This window comes from Alligator sinensis, unplaced genomic scaffold, assembly GCF_000455745.1.
Source record: "Alligator sinensis unplaced genomic scaffold, ASM45574v1 scaffold966_1, whole genome shotgun sequence".
In the NCBI taxonomy this organism is placed as follows: domain Eukaryota; kingdom Metazoa; phylum Chordata; order Crocodylia; family Alligatoridae; genus Alligator; species Alligator sinensis.
Genome location: NW_005842161.1, coordinates 672,558 through 694,117, shown reverse-complemented (window position 1 = coordinate 694,117; position 21,560 = coordinate 672,558). Strand labels below are relative to the sequence as shown.

At 45.7% G+C, this 21,560-nt stretch overlaps 2 protein-coding genes across 6 annotated transcripts; both read right to left on the bottom strand.

Annotated features, from left to right (window-relative positions):
• Positions 1-748: 748 nt before the first annotated feature.
• Positions 749-16,340, bottom strand: SMIM11A (small integral membrane protein 11A). 5 transcript variants are annotated; one of them, XM_025206541.1, is made up of 6 exons: positions 16,204-16,340; positions 15,141-15,189; positions 13,402-13,538; positions 11,225-11,321; positions 5,607-5,787; positions 749-921 (listed from the first exon to the last, which is right to left on the bottom strand). In XM_025206541.1, the coding sequence occupies exons 4-5, from the start codon at positions 11,243-11,245 to the stop codon at positions 5,620-5,622; spliced, it is 189 nt and encodes a 62-aa protein (XP_025062326.1). In that variant the 5' UTR covers positions 11,246-11,321; positions 13,402-13,538; positions 15,141-15,189; positions 16,204-16,340; the 3' UTR covers positions 749-921; positions 5,607-5,619. The 5 variants fall into 5 exon arrangements, with proteins under 5 accessions (XP_025062326.1, XP_025062327.1, XP_025062328.1 ...); XM_025206542.1 differs by lacking the exon at positions 13,402-13,538 and having other exon boundaries at positions 11,225-11,292; positions 15,112-15,189; XM_025206543.1 differs by lacking the exon at positions 13,402-13,538 and having other exon boundaries at positions 11,225-11,292.
• Positions 16,341-20,797: 4,457 nt separating this feature from the next.
• KCNE2 (potassium voltage-gated channel subfamily E regulatory subunit 2) lies at positions 20,798-21,223 on the bottom strand. The gene has a single exon (XM_006025713.2). The coding sequence runs from the start codon at positions 21,221-21,223 to the stop codon at positions 20,852-20,854; it is 372 nt and encodes a 123-aa protein (XP_006025775.1). The 3' UTR covers positions 20,798-20,851.
• Positions 21,224-21,560: the final 337 nt, after the last annotated feature.

The following is a 21,560-nucleotide window of genomic DNA, read 5'->3' as shown; positions in this document are numbered from 1 at the left end:
AGGGAAGTTGCTTTGAGTTCTGCCCCCTACCCCCAATGCTTTTTCTGCACCTTGCATTTAATATTAATTGGATAAAATGCTAGACAGTATTTTATAGGATGGTGTCTTCCACATTGCTGGAAAGCAGATGCAGGCCTGTACTCTTTCCCCTCTGAGTAAGGGCAGTGGGCCTGCAAACTGGGCCTACTGCTGTCTACAGAAGTTCTTCAATCACTCTGCTACTGGACCAAGGGTGAGAGTGCCTTCTTCCTCTTACCAGTCAGGTTTTTCTCCAATCACACATTCAAAAACACATGTTCTTAGGAAATCTTATTCTGCTACGTGGCTATAGCGGGGCCTTCTGAGCATGTAAAAAAGCAAGTATAGCTACAAGAGTGGAGATAGGATCTAAAATCTGCGTACCTGCCCAAAATGGAACTTAGATGGCTAGGTAAGTAGCACTCAGGTTCTTCTTTTGTAGGTGCATAAAAACAAAATAGGACTTAGCCTTGGGGGAGTCTCTGATTTACCCCCATGTCCTCCCTTGTAGCTGGTCCCTTTATGGAAGTAGCAAGAAGATTCTGGATCTTGCTATTGTCTGTCCTCTACATGCCCCATCCAGATGCTATGCACCTGTGATGGATTTCAAGTGTTTTTCTTCTTTAAAAGGGACAGCCTTCCTGCGCTCGGCAGCTGACTCTTAAAAACAGCCTCTCTCACAGCAGCTATCTTAAGTGGAATATTTCTAGTAAACAGAGACCAAGGCCACTTTGACAAAGGAATCTTTATTGCATAAATAAAGCCCTAAATATGCCTTTTGTGTGTATAAAAAGTCAATATCCAGCTCAAGAAAGAATTACTTTGTGGAGTGTTTTATTCCTTCGCACACATCATTCAGTTCTCCCAGGCACAGTCCAAGCAAGCTGCCAAGTGTCAAGAAGTCTGAAGAGAGAGAGAAGAGAAAAATAATTACCAATGGGCAAGCTAGTGAGAAAAGCAAAAGGTTACATGGTATGTTGCATGAGCCAAATCTACTTTTCCATGTGGAAAAAATCAGGGCTGAAGCAAGACACAATGCTCTGCAGCTTTGATACCTTGGGGATAACACAGAACAATCTTGGGAGTTGAAGTGTTCATTTCTCCCCCAAAGCCCCCTTGTGAAGACATTAGCTCTCCAACACTATAGGTGTCCCAGTATTTCTGGGGAGAGCTTGATGGCACCATAGCATAGACAATGGTACTTTTTTCCCCCTTTTCCCTCCTCAGTAGTCCCTTGGCTTCCCTAATCTATCACAATAGCATGGTTCCTTCAGAAAGCAACACTGCAACAAGGCTCTGGAACCAAAGAACAGGTGGAGAATGCCACTGTTTTGGCTTAACTCTGTTCCCTCCAATAGTATTTTTACTACTTGCTGAGCACCAGTAAGTTTGCTCCTATCTAGTAGCACTGACTGGAAGATGTAGTTCCCATTCCAAATCCGACAAGCCAAGATGCCAGACAATGCAAAGCCTTTAACCCTAATAGATCTGCCCTTTGCACCAAGATATCTCCTTCTATGTACAGACGTTAAAAAAGCCCAAGTTGGAGTTGATCTAAGTTATGCTGTTTTCTGTAAACGGCATAGTTTAGATCAGTAGTGAACCAAACACACGTTTGCCCTGGGGGTGGGGAAGGATCTTAGACCGGGTTCCACCATTTTAAAACCAAACTATGCGTGCCGAACTTCTGTTCTATTATAGGTATAGACTGGTTTCCAATTACTTAAACCAGTAACAGTGTAATGTCTGTACCTGGTTGTGGCAACAGCTCCACGGGTTTTGGAAGCAGCCAAGTGGTACTGATCAGTCTAAGCATGAGCTAACCGGGGTATGTCTACATGACACAAGGCAGTATCAGGTTGAGATACCTCAGCCAGCTGTTGTACAGCTAGCCTGGGATGTCTATACAGAACTGCAATGTGCCCTATAGATGTACCCTATAGGTGGAAAACGATGTGCTTTTGTAAACTCAACCCACCACAACAGCCAGACTTCCCACACCTCACTAGTGCTGTGTCCCTATGGTTTGCATGGAGAGCCCTTCCATCTGTATGCCACCTCTGTCCACCAGCCCTTGATGAGAAGATGTATTTATGTTTAATAATAAAAAGAAATCTTTTCCCCAGAACTTAGTAAATCTTTATTAAGTCAGTGAAACAGAATGTTCTTCCCTGTCTTCCTGGTATATAGACCAATCGTTCACAGACATCAACTGAAAGTACCACACATACAAGGAATTCAAAACACTTTCCGCTTTATCTTTCTGTCTCTGTCAACAACCATCCTCCCCCCAGAGTACAGCACTACACAGCAGGGGCTGCCATGCTTATGCTGGTTATTAGTGCTCAACAAGCAGTAAAAATCCTGTTGGAGGGAGAGGAGTTAATCCAAAGTAGCTTATACTGTTTTCTCCTCACTGTATCTCAGGGATTTTCCCTTCCTGCTCCACTTTGACAGCTATCATGCTGGTATTTCTATCAGATCCACAATGTTGCCAGATGAGTCCCTGTAGGTATGTGTGTGTGTGTGCTTGGTCTGTGGCCTCTTTTAAGGTTGTTCCTGAAGAAAAGGTGCTGCCTGTCTGCTCCAGCTCCCAAACCCAGAAAGGCAGTGGTGAGGACAGTACAACAGTGCCCACCACCACTCTTCATGGGAGTGTCAAGGTGGGGGCTCCCATGGAAAGTCCTTAACACCTCAGTGCTAAACTTGGAACATGGTGAGCAAGAATGGGTGGGTGAATGGGTAGGAGGCACTTGTTTTTTGTGGCGGGGGCAAACTCAAGAGCAGAAACAGTGTAGACTGTATCCCAAAAGCTATATTTCCACTTACGTTCTTTGTTGTCTTTAGGCCTAATCTATAACTTGGATTGCTTTAGTCAAGCAATTGCAAACCCCTATGGAGCCACTCTCATTTCAGTTTGGGTGGCTTGTTTCTAACTAGCTTAAAGCTGTTTTTAATGGACTTAGACCTGTAATAAACCAGACTAACTAAAGTGGTTTAAAAATCACACCTTGAACTTAAGTGATGTGAATCGGCATATAGAGAAGCTGGCTGCCCACACTCCCAGGGCAGGGGAAAAAGGGGGAACGTGCCCTCCAGATCTGTGTGCAGGGCAGGGACAGGCTCTGTTGAGCTCAGGCTCCCTGCCCTGAAGCCCTCCCCCTGGGGCCTCCATGGCCCAGTGGGCAGGACCCAGCTTGACAGGGCAAAGCGGGGCCAGGCAAGGAAGCTCCTTGCCACTGTAAGCCCCACGCCCTGCCGAGGCACCCAGCAGCAGCAGGGGCAGCAGTACAGTTTGTGCCCTTCACTGCTGCCAGGAGGGCAGGGGGCATTTCAGCAGGGTGGCACGCTCTTGCCGTGCCGCCCATGGGGGAAGGGGAAGCCGGGCTCCCTACTCGGGCCGCAGCACCCACTGCCTCCCACAGGCAGCATCCAGGGCTTGGGCACTGCTGAGGGAGGCAGGGGGCTATGCACCTGGATCCCTGGCCCTATAGACCTGGCAGCTGGGGGCCCCCTACAGTAGGACTGGGTGGTGTAGGGCACTGTGGGTGGAGGATGAGGGGCACCAGCAGGGCCGGGGGCCTACAGGTGGGGAGTGAGGGAGACCAGCAGGCCCTGGAGTCTGTGACTGGGGTGAGGGACAACAGTAGGGCCAGGGGGCTGTGGCTTGGGAGAGAGGAGCCTGGACATGCATCCTGGTGAGTGAAGGGGGCAGGTGGAGCTCTGATTTTCCGTGTTAAAAACCCCCAAATCAAATGCCAAAATGCATAGGTATTTAGAATTTATTTTATTATAGTGATTGAGGCACTGGTAGGCTTCCAAATTGCTTTAAAATTGTAAATATCTAAATAAAACATTGTGTTCAACTTATACCTATATACATAGTGGTGTTTCATTTTAATTGTGGATTTGGGTTTTTTATCAAATAATTTGCAATTTTTTAATCAGAGAAAATCAGGAATCCCTAGACTTAACTGAACTTCTGTCCCAGATCCTCTCCAGATTCAAGTTAACTCATAGTCCCCCAGCATCCCAGGATGCTTTGCACCTCCCCTGCAAACTCCCTCTCGCAGGGTGGGTGGGCTAGCCTTGGGCCAAGCTTCAGCTGAGCAGGGAGGCATCCTCTAGCTTCTGGCTTGGGCCACTGAAGGCATGCGGCTGCATTTCCAGAATCCAAAGTGAATGTTTGTTCACTTGCTTATCGGTTCAATCTACGCACCTTAGACTAACCTGTGAAGATTGAATCAATTCAGCCTTGGGCTTCTTGACTGTCTGTACTTAGCCTTAGACTCTAAATAACAGACTCTGATACTTTTACCAGTATGACTAAAATTCTCAATACTGGGTTTGACTGTGCAAAGTACCAAGCATCCTCACTTCCCTCCTAAACTAGTGGGAAGGAGAATGTGCACCATCTCTAAGAACTCAGTCCAGACCTTTAACAACTGGGAACTCCTAAAACCTCCCAGGAATGGTTCTGCTTCATTCCAGTCAAATGCAAAAGCCACTGTGTAGCATAACTTGTTTAACACGTCTGTCTGGGAGGACAGTTTGAGAGATGAGTTGGCTGTTCCAGCTAACACACTTGGCAACACATAGTATATTTAAGTTAAATTAAATCTTAGGTTGTCTCTTGGGCTAAGTACAGACAGTCAAAAAGCCTGAAGCTGAATCGATTCTGGGACAGAAGTTCAATAAATTGATTTAACCTAAATCAGTTAACTCTGATACAACATCCATCCAGTAGAGGTACAGCGATACATTGGTTCATATTGTATCAGCACCAATAGAAGGAAAATTGACATTATCAGCAATCAGCTTTTTTTGGCTGATGTGGGCAATAATATTGCCGATAAATGCTCTGTGCACGTGCACAGCCACAGCATGTACACAACCAGGAGTACAGCCTGGTAACTTGGAGAGCAGTGTCCAGCTGGTAAGTCTGTGGGGGAAAGGGGTGTGGGGCAAGGAAGGGGCACGGGGGGGGAGGGGGGGAGATCACGGCCCCTGCGGTAAGGGAGGGAGTGGGGCTGGGGTAGGGCAGGCTCTGCCCAGCCAGGGTGTGGCAGGGCAGGGCATGAAGCTGCGACTCATCCAGGGGTTGCAGTGGGGGAAGGCAGTTCCCACCACTGCGTGCACCCCTGGTGGAGGCATGGGGGGCACATGTCCCCCACATCTGTGTGCGGGGCAAGGGCAGGCTGCTGCTGCAGGCTGAAGCCAGGCTTGCATCAGGCTCTTTCCACCAAGGGGGAGGAGCCAGGTGGGTCGGGCGGCGGTGCTGGGAGGGGGAGCTACAGCAAATTATGGGGTGGCTGTAACCGCTCTCTGTAGCCACCCCTTCCAACACCACCGCTGCTGCCCAGCAGGAGTCTGAGGGCTACAACTTAATCTCTTGCAGGTCCCATGCAGCCTACAGGTCAGCAGCTAGATAACCCTGTGCTAAAGTATTGCAAGAACTGTTTGCGGCTACAACGTAAATGGTGATGATAGCTATAACACTGGAATCAGACTGTATCTGAGCCACAGTATAATGGGCTTTAAAAAGATAATGTCATAACTCCACATTAATACATCAAGTAATGTTATACCTCATGTAAAGCTTCAACTTTCCTTCTTGTCTGCTTCCTTTTTCAGCTTTTCCCCACGTTCTTTTTTCATTCTTTCTTCAATCTTTTTTCTCTGGTATATTTTTACACCAGCAAAAGCCAAACAAAGAATTAATGTTTTAGCAGCTAAAATGTACATCAACAGGGGGAAATTCTCCAAAGCCTGAAATATAATACAAGATGTTTACACAAAGTTACTAGAACACTTGAGCAACTGTGACATTTAAAGCAGATCCATGAGATACTAGCAGCCCTGACAGTGCTGTTGTTTAAGGCTATGGTAATGCAACTGATACTTTTTTCCCATGGGAAATTTTAGACCACGTAGATCAGCATTCAAAATTACTTCCCTTGGATTGTGTGAATTTGCTTTAACTGTGTTCATATCCCTTGTGGTAGTGCTGGAGAGATCTTGAAGCCACAATGGTCCAGGAAACATGTGAGAGGCAAGGATATTGTGGGGGAATTATGTGTTATGGAGTGACTACATGGTTGGGAGGGATTTTAGATAAGCTTTTGAACCTAAAGTAATCTTTTTCTCATCCAATAAGAGATATCCTTCCCCCCCAAAAAAATATCCCTCCCTTCAATATCCCTATGCTTTATAGAAAATGATGGCAAGACTGCTGTGGAGGAAAAGAACACATTTTAAGTTACTACCTTAGGATACTTGCAAAAAGTGACCACTGGGCGTGTCTACACGTCACTGTATGGTGACGTTGTTGCTGCACCATTGTTACTACTGCCTTTTGGAAGTACTAAAGCACAGCACAGGAACTGCCCGTACTGCAGCATACAGGCAGCGCATGCTTCAATTTGCCCAGTTCGCTGCCATAGCAGCACACGGTAAGTGGGGAGCATGCCACTATGGCAATGTAGCTAGCAATCATGTGGAGACTCACGTAATCACTATGTCACCATAGCGCGTCGTACGGCCACGTAGCGTGCCATAGGGCGCTGTGTAGATGTGCTCACTGGGTGATAATTGTGAGTGTTCAGAGCTGAAACCTAACTCTTGCACTCAGTTCAGATTCTGACATTGGACATGAGCAAGTCTGCCATCCTGAGCAGTACTCAGGAGTATCTGCTTTCCTCGAAGTTAATGTACTCTACAGAAGATATGGCATTGTTTCCAATGGAGCTGGGATTTACCCTGTGATCCTGAAGATATAATTATTTGCTGGAAATATTTATACATTATAACTCTAGATAGAGTCTATGTCATGTACCTTCCTTGTAGCCCATTCCTTGAGTTACACTAGTGTCTACTCATCCTTGGAGCATTTTATATGTATTGATGACCATCTTATCAGGGCCTGACAGTAGGTAGCTGCTCAACAGTATCAAAGGTGAGCTCACCAAGAAATGGCTAATGTTGGTTTCAGGCCAAGGTCTTTATATATGTTAATTTGCTGTAATTGTAGTGTGAAGGCAAATCAGGAACTACAGACGGATATCCACGTGTGAAACTGATGAACTCAAGGGTTGAGTCAGTGGCTTTAGCTTGTGGATTGTATGCCTGTGTTTGATAAATCACAGACACTGTCTTCTCATAAAGTGTCTTGGATGGTGACTGGAACCTATAGATACTGGAGTTTTATAAGGAAGGTAAATAGCACTTTGGGTTCACTCAAAGCTATATTTTCAAAGGCCTGCAATAAGAGTTGTTAGGCTTTTGATAACATGGATATGATAGGTCAGTCACTGAAACACAGGTAGATGTATATTTAATTTTCTCATGAGAAGGAATAGGCCTTTCTGACTACCATGCAGATATCGTGAGCCCAAAAAGAAAATGAAAAAATTACTCCATCCTTCCTCTCTATGACAAGGGGCAGAGATCACCCAACCTTGAAGAGCTTTCATCTCATTTCCTTGCAGGCATTCCAGAAAGGAGCTATGATGGATATGCCCATATTACCTCAGACTACGCTGATGGGACAATATACCTTGCCCACATGTTTCTGTTCTCTACATGCTAAAAATATGTAATATAGCTGCTAGAGGAGTACCATTGGGTGGATACCAATAAACACACCCAAGACTGAGAGCAGTATTGGAGACACCCTGGGAATATGCCAAACAATGGCTATATTATATGTTTTATTTTACCTGGGATAAGTCTATTATTGCTGCCCTACACTGGTAATAAAGATGAGCTGGGAAATACCTTCAATACATTCTGATTATTTTTAATTGCTTTTCTGTGACTAAAATACAGTTTTCCATAAAAGAAGAGCCTGCCAAACAACCTTATGTTTCTGTGTTGAACTGCCTCCTCAGGTTACAATGACCTCTGTTTCCAGCCAAAAGAGTTCAAAACTTTATTGCAAAATATTCCCAATGAGCTGCTTGTTAATAAGATACAGACCATATGTTATCTCCACAAAAAACTGCCTGGCCAATCATTTTGACTTATGTTTGAATCTTGGAAAACAGAAAAACAAGCAAAACATTATAGAATTAGTTAGTGGTTGCTTATTACTACAATATTTACTAGAATCCAAGACATTATTTTTTCCCCTTTCAGGACTTGGGTTTTCCCCTTTCAGGATGTGATGGATCTTGGATTCTAGTACAAGGTTGGTTGGGAACAGGCAGCTGCAGTGTGACCCCAACTCAGACTCAGACTCAGGTTTAGACCCACAGCAACAGCCCCACCCCCAGCACATGCCCTACCTGCCCCTGACACCTCCCCCTGGCTATGTCTGCCCACGTGCCTCCCCACTGCTGTCTGCACCCTGCCTCTCGCCACCCACTAGCCACCTATGCCTCCCCACAACTGCTGCTCCCTGGCCAGGCCAGGGCTGGAGCCAGTATATGCTTAGTACCTCGGGCCGGGACCGGGGCCAGCTCTAAGAGTAGGAGTGGCAGGGGCGGAAGGAGATTGCAAGGAGGGGACAAACAGCAGGGAAGAGCAGGTGGCAGGGGAGCATAGGCATGGGGGTCAGCAGCAGGGGAGCAAGGCACAGTGAGGCAGGCACCACAAGAGCATAGGCACTGTGGAAGGCAGGTATTGGCAGGGGAGCAAGTGGTGGGGCAGCAGGTATGATGGGGTACAAGCATCGCACGGTGGGTTCAGAGGCAAGGGGGTGCAGGCGGAAGGGAGCAAGTGGATTGAGGGACAGGCAACCGAGGGCAAGATGAAGGGGGACAAGGGGTAGAGGTCAGGCTGTTTGATTCTTCCATTGCCGGCCTACCATGGTGGGGGGTGATAAATATAAGACAATCCTCCAATAATTAGATTTCATACATGGAAGATTATAACAAAGTTATAAATTTCCTATGTGTAGAATCTAATTCTCAAGGGGTTGTCTTAAATTCTGAATGGTCTTGGATTCCAGTAAATACAGTAATGCTCTAGTCAACATCGCCTACCACTGAAAGTCAGTAAAACATGGATACCATATGGGATTGGCTCTCTAATTCCCTGAAGATGTGGGTTTACACTAGAAAAGGTGAGATGATTTTCAGCGGTGAGTGTAGCTGAACTGGCCCTAAGCATAACTGCAAGTGTAGGCAAAGCCCAGCTTGGTTCAGCATGATATTACTAACACTAACTGTGTTCCCAGAAAATGTGTAGTTCTTCAAAGGGAAACAGGGCCTAGGTAAGAAAAGTTTACATAACTAGGGACAGTAAAAAAATGAACGATATTTAATCAAATCTCTGCAATGGGTCAGTATTCGATTTTTGAGAGGAAACCAAATTAAGTCCAGAATCCTGCAAATATTCTGCACGTGCACAAATGTTTGTGGAAAATCCTCCTCCGCAAGGCACAGATAATGAGTGAGCCTTGCACTAGCTGATGTTTCATTCAAAGTCCAAACTCCTAGAGTCATGTGACCCTGTGGAAATCTCAGGCTTCATTTTTAAAGAAAAGTCAGCTGCCTAAGTCAGAGTATGAGTGAGTTTTCTCAAAGAGTGAAGTGAAAGGTTCAGAAACCAGAATGCAAATAAAAACCCAAATTCTCTTCTTACATGAAAATCTCATGCTCTAAATTTCAGGACTGTTTTGTAGCCAGGCTCATTATTCACTTTTGAGGTTGGGATCAGCAATACCCGACATCCGCTTCAGCCTTATTAAACAATGATGTTACAGAGTTGTGTAACAAAGAACTTTAAAACAATCACAAAGGCAGAGGACTGGACAACCGATAACAGAGAATTCAATTAGAGAAATGTATTGTGGATGCTAGAATTTCCTGCCTGCTATTTTCAAGCATTAACAGGCCTATGTAATTGGTGCTTTCTTTCCGCTACCCAGTGCCAAGTAACTTGACAGTTAAGACTTACTGGAAATGCTAGTCCCTTGAAAATCAGCACTGCTAGTATCTGAATATTAAATACCAAAAATACTCTTATAGTACTATTCCATTAAGGTTAGCTATTTAGAAAGGTATGAACTGGAAAGCGCTCAAGTTTAAGATTCTCATAATACCAACCAGTTTCCGTGGCACATACTACCTCTGAAATTAGACTATCAATCTACAACTGCAGCCCAAGCCCACCAAGAATTTCATCCTCTATTATTCTCCCAAACTGTAAGAAGTCATACTGTCTTTAAACCCAGAGATATAATGTGGTGTAACTGTAGTCATCACCCTGTCCGCACCCTCCACCACATGAGCGACTGGTGCCTCCTGAGTCAGGTTGAGGGGGTGGGAACTTGCAGGCAGTCAGCAACCGGGGAGGTGGCAGGGGTCCCCTGCTGATCGATTCTGCCGATCCACAACCGGCAGCAGCGTACCACTGGCACTTCCAAATCAGCAGGATCAACTGCGTGGGGACCGCTTCTCCTGGCACGCTCCCCAACTGGCACTGTCAGGGGGGCACCAGTGCTCTCACCTGCCCCCCCTGTCCAGGAACGCTGCTGTGAGGGAGTGCACCAGTGCTCTCGGGGGTGCATGTGCACCCCCTACACATCGTCACTGCTCCACTGCTTACCCACTGCCCTCCCTAAGTTTTGCTACTGTTTAAACTGTAGCTATATAACGTCCATAAAGATATAAATGATCCTGGTGGTTAGAACTGCTGTTTTGCTAAATATAATTTGATTGCCTACATTGCAACTGTTAACATACTTTGTGCTGGGCTGTACCTATGTGCACGTGGATCAATTACTGAGTCAAACTTATGCATGATGTCACCTGTTACACAGAGGATGAATGGAGGTATATGATTGAGATGGGAAGCCGGTTCCCAACCCAGAGCATTTATAGCCCAGGTAAACAGACAAACAGGGTGGGGCATCTGCTGTGCAGAGATAAAAGGTGCCTATGGACAAAAGAGCAGATGCAGAGCCTGGGAACAGAAGCACCACGTGGAATGGGTGAATGCGGAAGCAAGACACAGCCTGCGTCCTGGTTTATTCTGATTCCCATAGCAGCAGTCCTCACTCCCAATACTCCCAAAAAGTAAGCTTGCACAGCACTGAACGCATATGAAAGAAAACAACATTAGCTGTACATGCTCCAGGGGCATGGAGCTGTGGTTAAATCTCCTCAAACCTGAACACACACACTGGCATACAATACATCCAATTATATCATAACACCCCCCTCTCTAACAACAACAGTTTTTCAAGTAAAAATGTCCTCACCCTCCAGTTAAAGGCCACCATCTTGCTTCACTGATGAATTCACAGGTCACTACAGATGCTTGTCAGATCTGTAAGAAACCAATAGGGGTGGATTCATCTGAGGATATAAAAAAAAGTAGTTTAGCCAATCCGCTTGCATTTGACACATCCACAGTCCAGACATCTGACAAGCTCATTAGCCCGTCATGCTGATTAGCCTACTGCTACAGGAGTCCCAAAACATTCAGGAAGGTTCTTGCAGCGAGTGGGTTATTTCATAGCTGCTCGAGTGACAGGAACAGCACCCAGTAGCAGTGCTGCACAGAGCAGAAGGTTGACAGGCCTGGAACAGGTGTTGTATGCTTGCAAGTGGGAGGCCCTGTCTCTTCTCAGCACAGTGGATCCTTGCAGCTGTTCTGTCTAAATACATGATGCAGGTTGCTTTTGTAGGCATGAGGTCTATACATGTGTGCAGATTAAGCAGCCTCATTGTACACTTGAGTTATAGCTGAGAAAACCAGCCCCATCAAAAGCACAGTCGTGGTTCCCAATCCCAGCAGTCCTTTTCAGAGTTTGAATACCCAGAACTAGGATGTCTCTTGTCTTTAGTATCAACTGGGGGGAAATGAAAATGTGGCTATGGTTCTTTTGACAATAAAAAAGCGCCATAAGAATAAGGTTATAAAGCAGGAGAAAACAGAACTAATTGCCATGATTCCCCAAGGTGCCTGGTTTGACTCTCAGCGCTCAGCTCTGAGGCTGAGAAATGCCTGAGAGGACACACATGACCATGAAGCAGCTGCATATAGATGAAATACTGCACTTTGGTTTCTGCCTCTGCTTTCCCACTGGTTGTGAAACTTCCAAATTAAACAGCTTTCTCCACCCAAGCCCTGCCCGTCCCTGAGCTGTCTGCCTATGCAACAATAGACTCACTGTGTGATCTTCAGGAAAAAGACCATAGCTTCATCAGAATTTTATGAGGGGGCTGTGTACTCTTGCAGTGTTGTACAAATAACAACGACAAGCTCCTGACAGCAGCCATTCAGATCTTACTGTAAGACAAAGGAGCCAAGTGTCTTGCCAACTGCCTTCCTCCCAGCTGCAGAAATGTCCTAGTTTTCCCTACCAAAAGGAAGGCCTGCTCTCTTCCCACCACCGATGCTGGGACACTGGCTGTGCTGCAGGAATGGACCACTGATAAACTCCCACAGAAGATCCTTCTGTAGCAAGGGGCTTGAGCTGTCATGCCCTGGAGAGACCAGACTGCCTCTGATACAACTTGGACTGTTGGGAAAAATAAGCATGCCTGTTATACCTAAGCCCCTCGTCCATTCAGATTGGTCAAGAAATGTCTTCTCCATTGGGCCCCATTTCTGAGGATTGTAATTTATACAGTGTGATGAAGAGCAGAACCACTCCACTGACCAGGACACATGATTGACACAAGCAATCCAGAGATAAAAAGGGAGAGAGTGGCTTCTAGTATATATCTGGTTTCCCATCTGTTCTGTTAGCCAGCTATACCGGTCCTGACCTGCCTTTCTGACAATCTACATGCATGTATGCAGGCTAGGATTTGTGGTGTCCCCTTCATATTTCCTACCTTTAATAAAGTATCATAGCAGTTGTGAACGAAGAAGTCTCCATGTCACAAAAAAGAATATTAAGAGAGGTCTACCTTAAAATGCTAGGGCATCTTTACACTTGCTCTGGGGATGGGCAGAGGGGTGCTTTAATTAGAGTGGCCTGACAGCCACTCTAATTAAAGCACCCACAGCGTCTCATGCATTCAGTATCCCCGCACTTAAAAATGGCGGCAGGGCCAGGATGGCATTTGTCAGATATTAACCTCATCATAATCATGAATTACTTAAAGTACAATAGCTTGGGTTGTCTTTTTTTTTAAATATTCTAGAGAGGGGGCTAAATTTGGAGGTTCTAAAAATTCCCTGAATTCTGGAGACAATTAGGCAGCAGGGATCTAGTTATTTCTGGGTACAGGAAAAATTTTTGGGTAGGGAGCCTGAGTGATATATCATAAAGTGCAAGGTGTTTTTGCACTGTTTAAAGTCCATTCTCCTTACAAAATGATGTAAATGTAAATGTAACTGCACTGAAGTCACATATAGGGCAAGTATGTGTATGGGGAGAGGGAAACTCACATGTCCAGGGATCTCTCCTACTCAGAATCTCACCTTCATTCCCTGTTGCAAACTAGCTTTGAAGCCATCTCTATATGTCAGTGCGCACACCAATTCTCTCTAGTGGCTCCACTGATCTCCCTTTGGGTTCTCCTCTTTCTTCATCTTGAGCCAGACTTTGTGAATGTTGGCTGCATCCACAGGCAGAAAAAAAAGGAGTATGTGTATATGTGTTTGAGAGACAGAGAGAGAGAGAAAGGGAGGATTCGCTTTTGCTCTTTTCAAAAGAAACATTTATTAGCACGACTTCATTGGCTGAAAAAAAAAGAAAGTTCACTTACTCTACTTTCAAGGTTGTGGTATCTTTAAAGTGTGCAGGCAAGTAAACAGCCAAAGTTTCATGTTTGCCTTTTCAAAGGCAGATAAGGAAAAGCTCGGAGTTTAAAAACATCTATGCCCAGAGATTATTCGTTGCCCTCAAAACGTAAATTCCCTTGACTAATACAGCAATAACAAAAGGAGACCTGGGCCCAGCATAAGGAAGGTCACCGTTACCTTCACTTGTGAAGGTCTTGCCTTAAGGCATGCAAGGGAGAGCAGGTTCCACCCTGTACACCACCGCAGGCTTCCTGGGCCACGTTCTCCACTGCTGTGCACCTTGGGTATTTGTTGACACAAGTGCATAGCAGGCTTAAAATGCACAAGTGCATAGCAGGCTTAAAATCGTAGGTGCTCATATGGCCTCCATCACTGCAGCAGCATCTCAACATAATTTATCCCCGCAACTTTTCAGTGAGGCAAGATGACTCTGTCCTGCCCACCCCATTTACATATCATAAACTGAAGCACAGACAGGCTAAAACATTTGCCCAAGTCCCCACAGGAAGTCTGTGGCAGCGCAAATAATTCAATGTCAGTGTCTCAGTCCTAGGCCTGATCCAATAGACTGTCCTTCTTGTCTACCTTCACAGCCAAATCATTATCTGCTCGCTCCCCGAGTAAGAAAGCATTACACCTGCTGTGTACACATTTACATAAATACACATGATACAAGGCAGCACAGAAATACCAGCATTTTGAGTCATCCTGGTTGGGGAAAATAGCTTGGCCTGCTGATACCTCTACTTATTCAGCAGTAAAATACAGGATTGATCATACTGTACCTATAAGGCAGAAGGGGCTTTAAGACTTATTCATTAAGGCTCATATAAGATTATCAGCAGGCTTCTAGAAATGCAAAATACATTTCCATTTGGCTGAATTAGGAGCTAGAAGATGGCAGGCTACAACCTGTACTAGAACAATGTGTATCCTCCTTACATCTGGGCAGAAACATATTTTGTCCTTGCCTCTCCCCCTCCTTTCCCTGATTCATGTATTTAAAGAGACAATTGATATATTTTGTAACAGTTGAGTAGGTAAAGTACCCACTGCTGTGGCTCACTTGTTGCACCATGCATCACAAGACACCCTACAGTGGATCTTGTGGGCAGATACAAACCCAGAAGCCTGTCATATCCCAAGAGTCAGACAGAGACACAATGAGACTGTGAACCAAAAGGCAACAGCACGTATCACACAGGATGACAGACTTCAGGACAGCCAGCTCCCTATATATCTGCAGCTCAAACACAGATGCACATCCTGCTCTAGGCTGTGCCGCTCCACTGGGAGGTCAGTGGAGTCCTTCCAGTTCACAGCAAGGCAACTGACAGATGTGTCCCATAATCCCTAACCTAAAATCAATGTTAACGGATTACTCACATCATAAAGCACCACCAAGATCTGCATACCTGGAATTGCAGAAATAAAAGTCCATCTGGCAGATCTTTATTTCATGCTCTGGAAATTAAACAAAGAGCAAAGGGCAATATAAAGAGTCGGCAACTGGGTCAAAATCATAAAACAAAAACCTGTAGCCCTTTAGATTATTAACCTCTGTGTCCCAGGGCACCGCTTCACAATCATATGCCAGATTGCTTTTGCCTGATACAAACCCAGTAGCCTGTCATATCCCAAGAGTCAGACAGAGACACAGCGGCTGAGACTGAGAGCCAGCATTCTTCAAAAGGCAACAGCACACATCACGCAGGCTTGTGGGCCTACCTGTCCTCTTACCACCCACCAGCTTCCCACATCTTCCCAGTGATATTAAGACTCCAGGAGTCTGCTTGCATTTCCCCTACTCACTGACCACCTTACCCACACCTACTCTGCTGTTTTACCCTGCCATGGCCACCTTGGACTCCCTACTTTAAACCCTCCCTCCCTCCCCAACCCCAGTCCTCTGTATCCTAGCCACCCTCCTTCCTCATCACGTAGGGACACCCCTCTGAATTCTACGCACACCGTTTGGGACACTGCTTTTTTTTTTTTTCTTCCAATGCACAGTCATTTAAAATCCTAATTTCTGCTATTTATTTCCTTCTTCAACTTCCAGGGAAACCAAGCAAAAGTGAAACTATGCAGGCCTGGCCAAAGTCAGGTTAGGGTATCAGGCACCAGAACTTGGTAGCGCCGTCTGGGTTCGCTGGCAGTGCAGAGGGGTGAAAAAAAATCAACCAAATGGGCTCCCACTGAATTTTAAAACGACAGCCGACTTTGTTTAGCAGTTGCCAGATGGGGGAGGGAGGGGACTGGTGCTTTGTTTCCTTGTGTGACCGATTGTGGAGCTCAGCCTGTTTCCCATTCTGCCCTGAGAGCAGCAGTGACTCTCTCTCCTCGAAACACACTTCTTTTTGAGCTTGCACGGTCAGGTCAGAGGCCAGCATCCAGTCCCAGATAACCCAGGCTGCTGAGTCATTTGCTGATTTCAAAAACCCCACAGATATCCGAAGGAACAGATCGATACATTACCTTCCAGCAAGCAGCCATTACGCAGGCAGGGCAAGCGAAACCACACTACAGTTCCCCGCAGCCTCATGGCGTGCAAACTACAGCTCCCAGAAGGCCGCAGGCAGGCTGGTAACTCTCCATTCTCCAGCTCCCTTTCCAGCGCAAGCAGTGGCAGGCTGGGAGCACGGGCAGGTTTAACCGCAGACAACCCCAGTGAGTGACTGGTCCTATGGAGTGACAACTGCTGAGGTGTTGCTCATAGAGATCAGGCTCTGGCTCTTGAAAAGAAAGGAAACCCACAATATCTCCTGTTTAAGCCACTTCAGACAGACATCTTTCTAACCTTTGCTTATCTTGCTGGGATCCTATGATCCCCGCTAACTTTCTGCCCCTGGGGCAGGGAGCTGGCCTGGCTGAGCCTCTGGGGCCCCTTCCAGCCCGAATGTCTATGAAATCTAATAACAGCCCTGTGTAGCCTCTCAATAAGGAAGACAAATGCCTTTTTACAAGTGTTTCTGCTGTCTGCTTTTTGAGCCTTAAAAACCAAGGTCATGTGACATTTAAGAACGCTCTAGGTCTGAGTTCCTCACTTGTCTCATCACTCTCTCCCCCCCACATCAGGAATAACAAGAAAAGACCAAAAAATATCCTGTATGGCGCTCTCTGATTTCTTAAAAAACTGCGGGATCTGGGCACCTCCTAATCCTTAGTGGTTTTTTATCCTTTCAATACCCGATGAAGTAGCACATCCATCTCACGACTGGGAAGCTGAAATGGTGCTGGTTAATTTGCCCATGGTCACTTGGGAAGTGTGTAACTGAGCAGGCCTGTCTGATGTGCAGTGAGAGCATGGGCTGTTGTCCACCAAGTAAAGCTAATAGCCCTCCTTAAATCTGGGTGGCCACTAAGTGCATATCAGGTGACTACAGGGGGGTGACCGAGCAGGAAATTGAGCCCTTGTCTCCTGAGCCCCAGTCCAGTACACTGGAACATCACTCTAGGGGAGAAGACAGAAACCTACCCCATTTCCTAGCATGAGGAAAATGATGAGAATGAATCCAGGACAAACTGATCATAAGGAAGATCCAGGCAGCTTTCTTTCTTTTTTTCAAAAAGCTTTTAAGTCCTTGTTCTAATAGAAATTCCATGCTATTGGCCTGGGCAGATACGACCTGATGTTTGGTGGAGTAAAAGGGCACAACTTCACTGAGCTCAGTAACTTACACTTACACTAGCTGTGCCAGTTGATGGCTTTGTCTCTCCATTTCAAAAAGCACCTGGAATTGTTTTTTCATTTAGGTTGGTTGTTTTGTTTTATTGTAAGCCGCTCTGAGCCTTTTGTACAGGATAGGATATGAATTCAATAAATAAATAAATAACCTCCCTTCCCCAGGTCATTGTGAATAAAACTGGTGTTATGTGCCACAGTGGGGATATTATTTTAAATATGTTGAGTTTCAGCCGAACAGTATTCCTTTAAATACAGTGGGAGTGTCTACATGTGCATTAATGTGCCATTGCTCCCACCAGGCTCCATGTGCTATGCACAAATAAACTCTGGAGCTAATTGCTCTGAAGCTTATTGCTCCTGGGTGCATGTTCAAACAGTGCATCTGGAGCAAAAAACTCTGGAGCAACAAGCTCTGGAGTTTATTCATGTGCATTAATTGCACATGTAGACATGCCCAGGATACTCTACTTTGAGCCTTGTGTTAGAAGAACTGTAGAATTCCACCTCAAGAGAGTTAAAGGTGCAACTCCTGGGGCCTGTTCTCAGAGAGGCCAGAAAAAGGAAAACCCTTTAATTATGAAACTTATTATGGTTATGGATTGTTGGGCTGAATCCTATTGCATTAGAGTAAGATGAGCCCTTACATTCAGGCTAAATGGGAGGGCATGCCCATAATGCTCAGTTACAGCGCCAGGCAGCACCATACTGGGCATATCTACATGAAGTGTTTACTGTGGAGTTGTCTAATTAGCTCCAGGGTAAACATCTTGCATCTACACATGCAGGGCTATTAGGTTGCAGAAGCTAATAAACTTGTAATAAATATAAACAACGTCCTACTGTGGAGTTATTTGTTATTTATTGTGCAGCAATGTATGTGTAGATGCTGACCTGGATGTAAATTGTGCCCAGTCAGCACAGCCAGCAGGACCCACACTCCTGCCTGCTGCTTAGCCACATGGGTCAGCAGCTGCAGGAGCCTCATTACCTAGCCAGCTCCTCTGCCACCTGATGCAGCCACCTGTGTCACCCATGACCCCTGTGCCCCTTGCCAGCCCAGGTTTGCCCCCAGACCCTGGACCACACTGCTGCAGCCAGCCAGAGCCTGGGGCTCACGTTCATGCTCTGTCAGCCTGGTGCTGGCACTCAGGCATCTCTGACTGGAGCCTGGAGCTCCCTCTGGCTGCTGCAGGAAGGACTGGAGAGAGAACCAAACAGGGCAAGAGCAGTCGTGACCTAATCTGCTCCTCTCCAGCTCAATTTGCTGCTGTCCGGGGCACACGTGTAAATGCTGTGGGAGTAGTTTACTGCAGTACAAATTGCTCCACAGTCGATTCAGTTGCATCCGTTGCACATGTATACATGCCCACTGAGTGTGCACCTGGCTTGGATAAAGCTTTGCTGCCCTACTGTTGAATTGGGCACACATCAGTAAACTCTGACCCTCAGCATAAATTTATCACAAATAATGGATAGGTCTCGCCTGAAAAATCTGAAGAAGAAAATCCCCCTGAGGCAGACACCTGGCATGGCCAGTTTCAGCTTGAATGGTTAAAGCTTGGCACTGTAAGAAAACAGATGAGACGTTTCAGGAAACATGACCTACAGATGATCCTAGAAGCTCTGCTTATAATTACCAGTATTACCTAGGCACATGTTGTGGTGCTTCACTAACACAGGAGAAGATACAGCCTCGACTTCAAGACCTCAAAAACACCCATTCCCATGAGCAGAAGGCTACGCTTGAGACAAAAAAAAGCACACCTGTATGGCAGGCAGGAAGCATGGATCCTATGTGTAGGATACTGGCTTCCTTCCACCATCTCCTGCACGCGCGTGCACACACACACACACACACACACGCGCACACACACACACACAGATGTTATTGGTGCCCAGGGTCCTAATAGCCATATACAAATTGCAGGGTAAGTATATCCCAGGTGTCCAAATCCCAGACTTCTCCACTGGACAAAAAAAGAAAGGAGGGATTAGCCAGCAGAATATCTTCAAGAGGTAAGAGTTTTACATTTCAAAAATCACATCAGAAAAGGTTTCACTCTCTACCAACTTAAGTCACAGTGGTGACTTTTAAAGTACTGTTGTTACTTTAAAACTGGACTCCTTCGAGCTGCTATATCTTAAATCCTTGCTGTTGATCTGGAACAAGATCAAAATAAGAGCTAATGGAAACATATACAGTAAAGCCAGTGTTTATATTTAATGGATATAGGTGTAATGAATGACCTGCTATGATTTAACATGTAAAATAATTGTTAAAAACATGTGTGTGTATATACTTATATTTTTATTTGCATATGTTTTTTAAAGGTGGGATCAAACTACACTATTTGGATCATGATCCAAATTTTAATCACCTCAAAGTTCATATGCATTCAGGTCTAAGGATTTAGACCAGGAGTGTCAAACTCCTCTGGTCCCACAGGCCAGATAAGTGGCACAGGGTGGGTCCACAGGACAGTTCAGGCCCACAGACCCAGTCCCATGCCCCTTTCCCCAGGAAATATGACCTGGTAGCTGCTGCAGCTGGTCTGGTACCCACACTGTGTGTGGCACAGAACCTGGAGTAGCCAGAACGGGTGCTGCATGTGGTATAGTCCTGTCAGAAGCATATAACACAGATCCCAGGCCAGCCAGAGTGGGCATCCTGCTACACATGGTGCCCATCCCAGCCAGACTGCCACACACAGTGCCCAATCTGGGAACAATATCATACACAGTGCAGTCTTGGAGCTGCCAAGGTGGGCACCTTGTGTAGTATGTATTCCAGAGCAGGCAACGTGTAACTCAGTTCAGGCAGAGAAGACCCTGCCTGTAGTATGGTGCCTGCTCCAGCCAGTCTGGGATCTGCACTATTCACCCCTGGCTAGACTGTGCTACATGCAGAGCTGCTTCTGGCTGCTCCGGGATCTGTGCCACATGCAGTGCAGGTCCCAGAATGGCTGGAGTGACTGCCAGATCTGGTATGTTGGGAGAAGGGACAGTGAAGTGGGTCCATGGGCCAGACCTATGCCCCATGTGGGCCTGCTCAGACCTAAGGACAGGGTTTCACAGGCTTGACCCAGCCCACAAGCTGTAATATTTAACACTCCTGACTTAGATTTAAACCATTCAGATACAGATCCTTATGTGGATTTCAAATCCACTCCATTTTGGGGGAGTTTTTCATTGGAATTGTGCCTTCAGTGCCTCTTTAAACCAAGCAGAATAGAAATCTAAAACAGAATCTTTCCTGGACAACCCACTAAGCAGTCTCACCCAAAGATCTCCCAGTGTGGCAGTAAACTTTATTTTCCTGGAACAATTTATGCCTTTATATCTCTGTATACTCAGCTAATAGTGTAATGGCAACTAAAATCCTTACAAAATCAATAGGCAGTACTTTATGATTTGTCCACTATTACAGTCTCAAATAAGTCAAGGTGAGCTCTTTTTCTCCCTTGCACCAAGGTTTTCATGGATTGTACACTTAAAGTTTTCTCTATTCTGGATCTGGCTCTTATACTTTTCTCCCCAGTCATCCACAATGTACTGATGATATGGGTCATCGGAGTGCTCTTGCCTCTTTGACTTCACCGTGCTGACCAGGATAGCCACAATAATGAAGGAGAACATGCCAATCATCACCATCAGGTACAAGATAACGTAGTTGAAGTTTTCAGCGTTGACTCGTTCTTGTAGTGCATCTTGTTCTGCTGTCATGTTGTTCCTCCAGCCATTCATGTAGTTAAGAAATATCTCTTTGAAAACATTTTCCAATGCCTGTGTGAAGTTTCGTATATCACCCATGTTTCCAGTTCACTGCTACTGAAGATGAAAGGATTTTTTGTTTTAATTTCTGTACCATAATGATGAAAAGATTCACATGCTCAGCTAGTAGAAAATGAAGTGCCAGTTCAGACCACCTGAAGATCTGACCTCAAGTTCCTGAATTTTACAATATATTCAAAGGACAAAGGAGGTCCTTTCCCAACTCTTAATTCAGCTCAGTTGAGATCAAAAGTCCACCTGAGTTGAAATGGCCCATCTGTCCACTGTGACTAAGGCAGACCAATTTCTGTACTTAGGCAAACTCTCAAGGAAGAGAGTGGGAGCTTTGCTGATGAGAGGACTTAATACATAATAA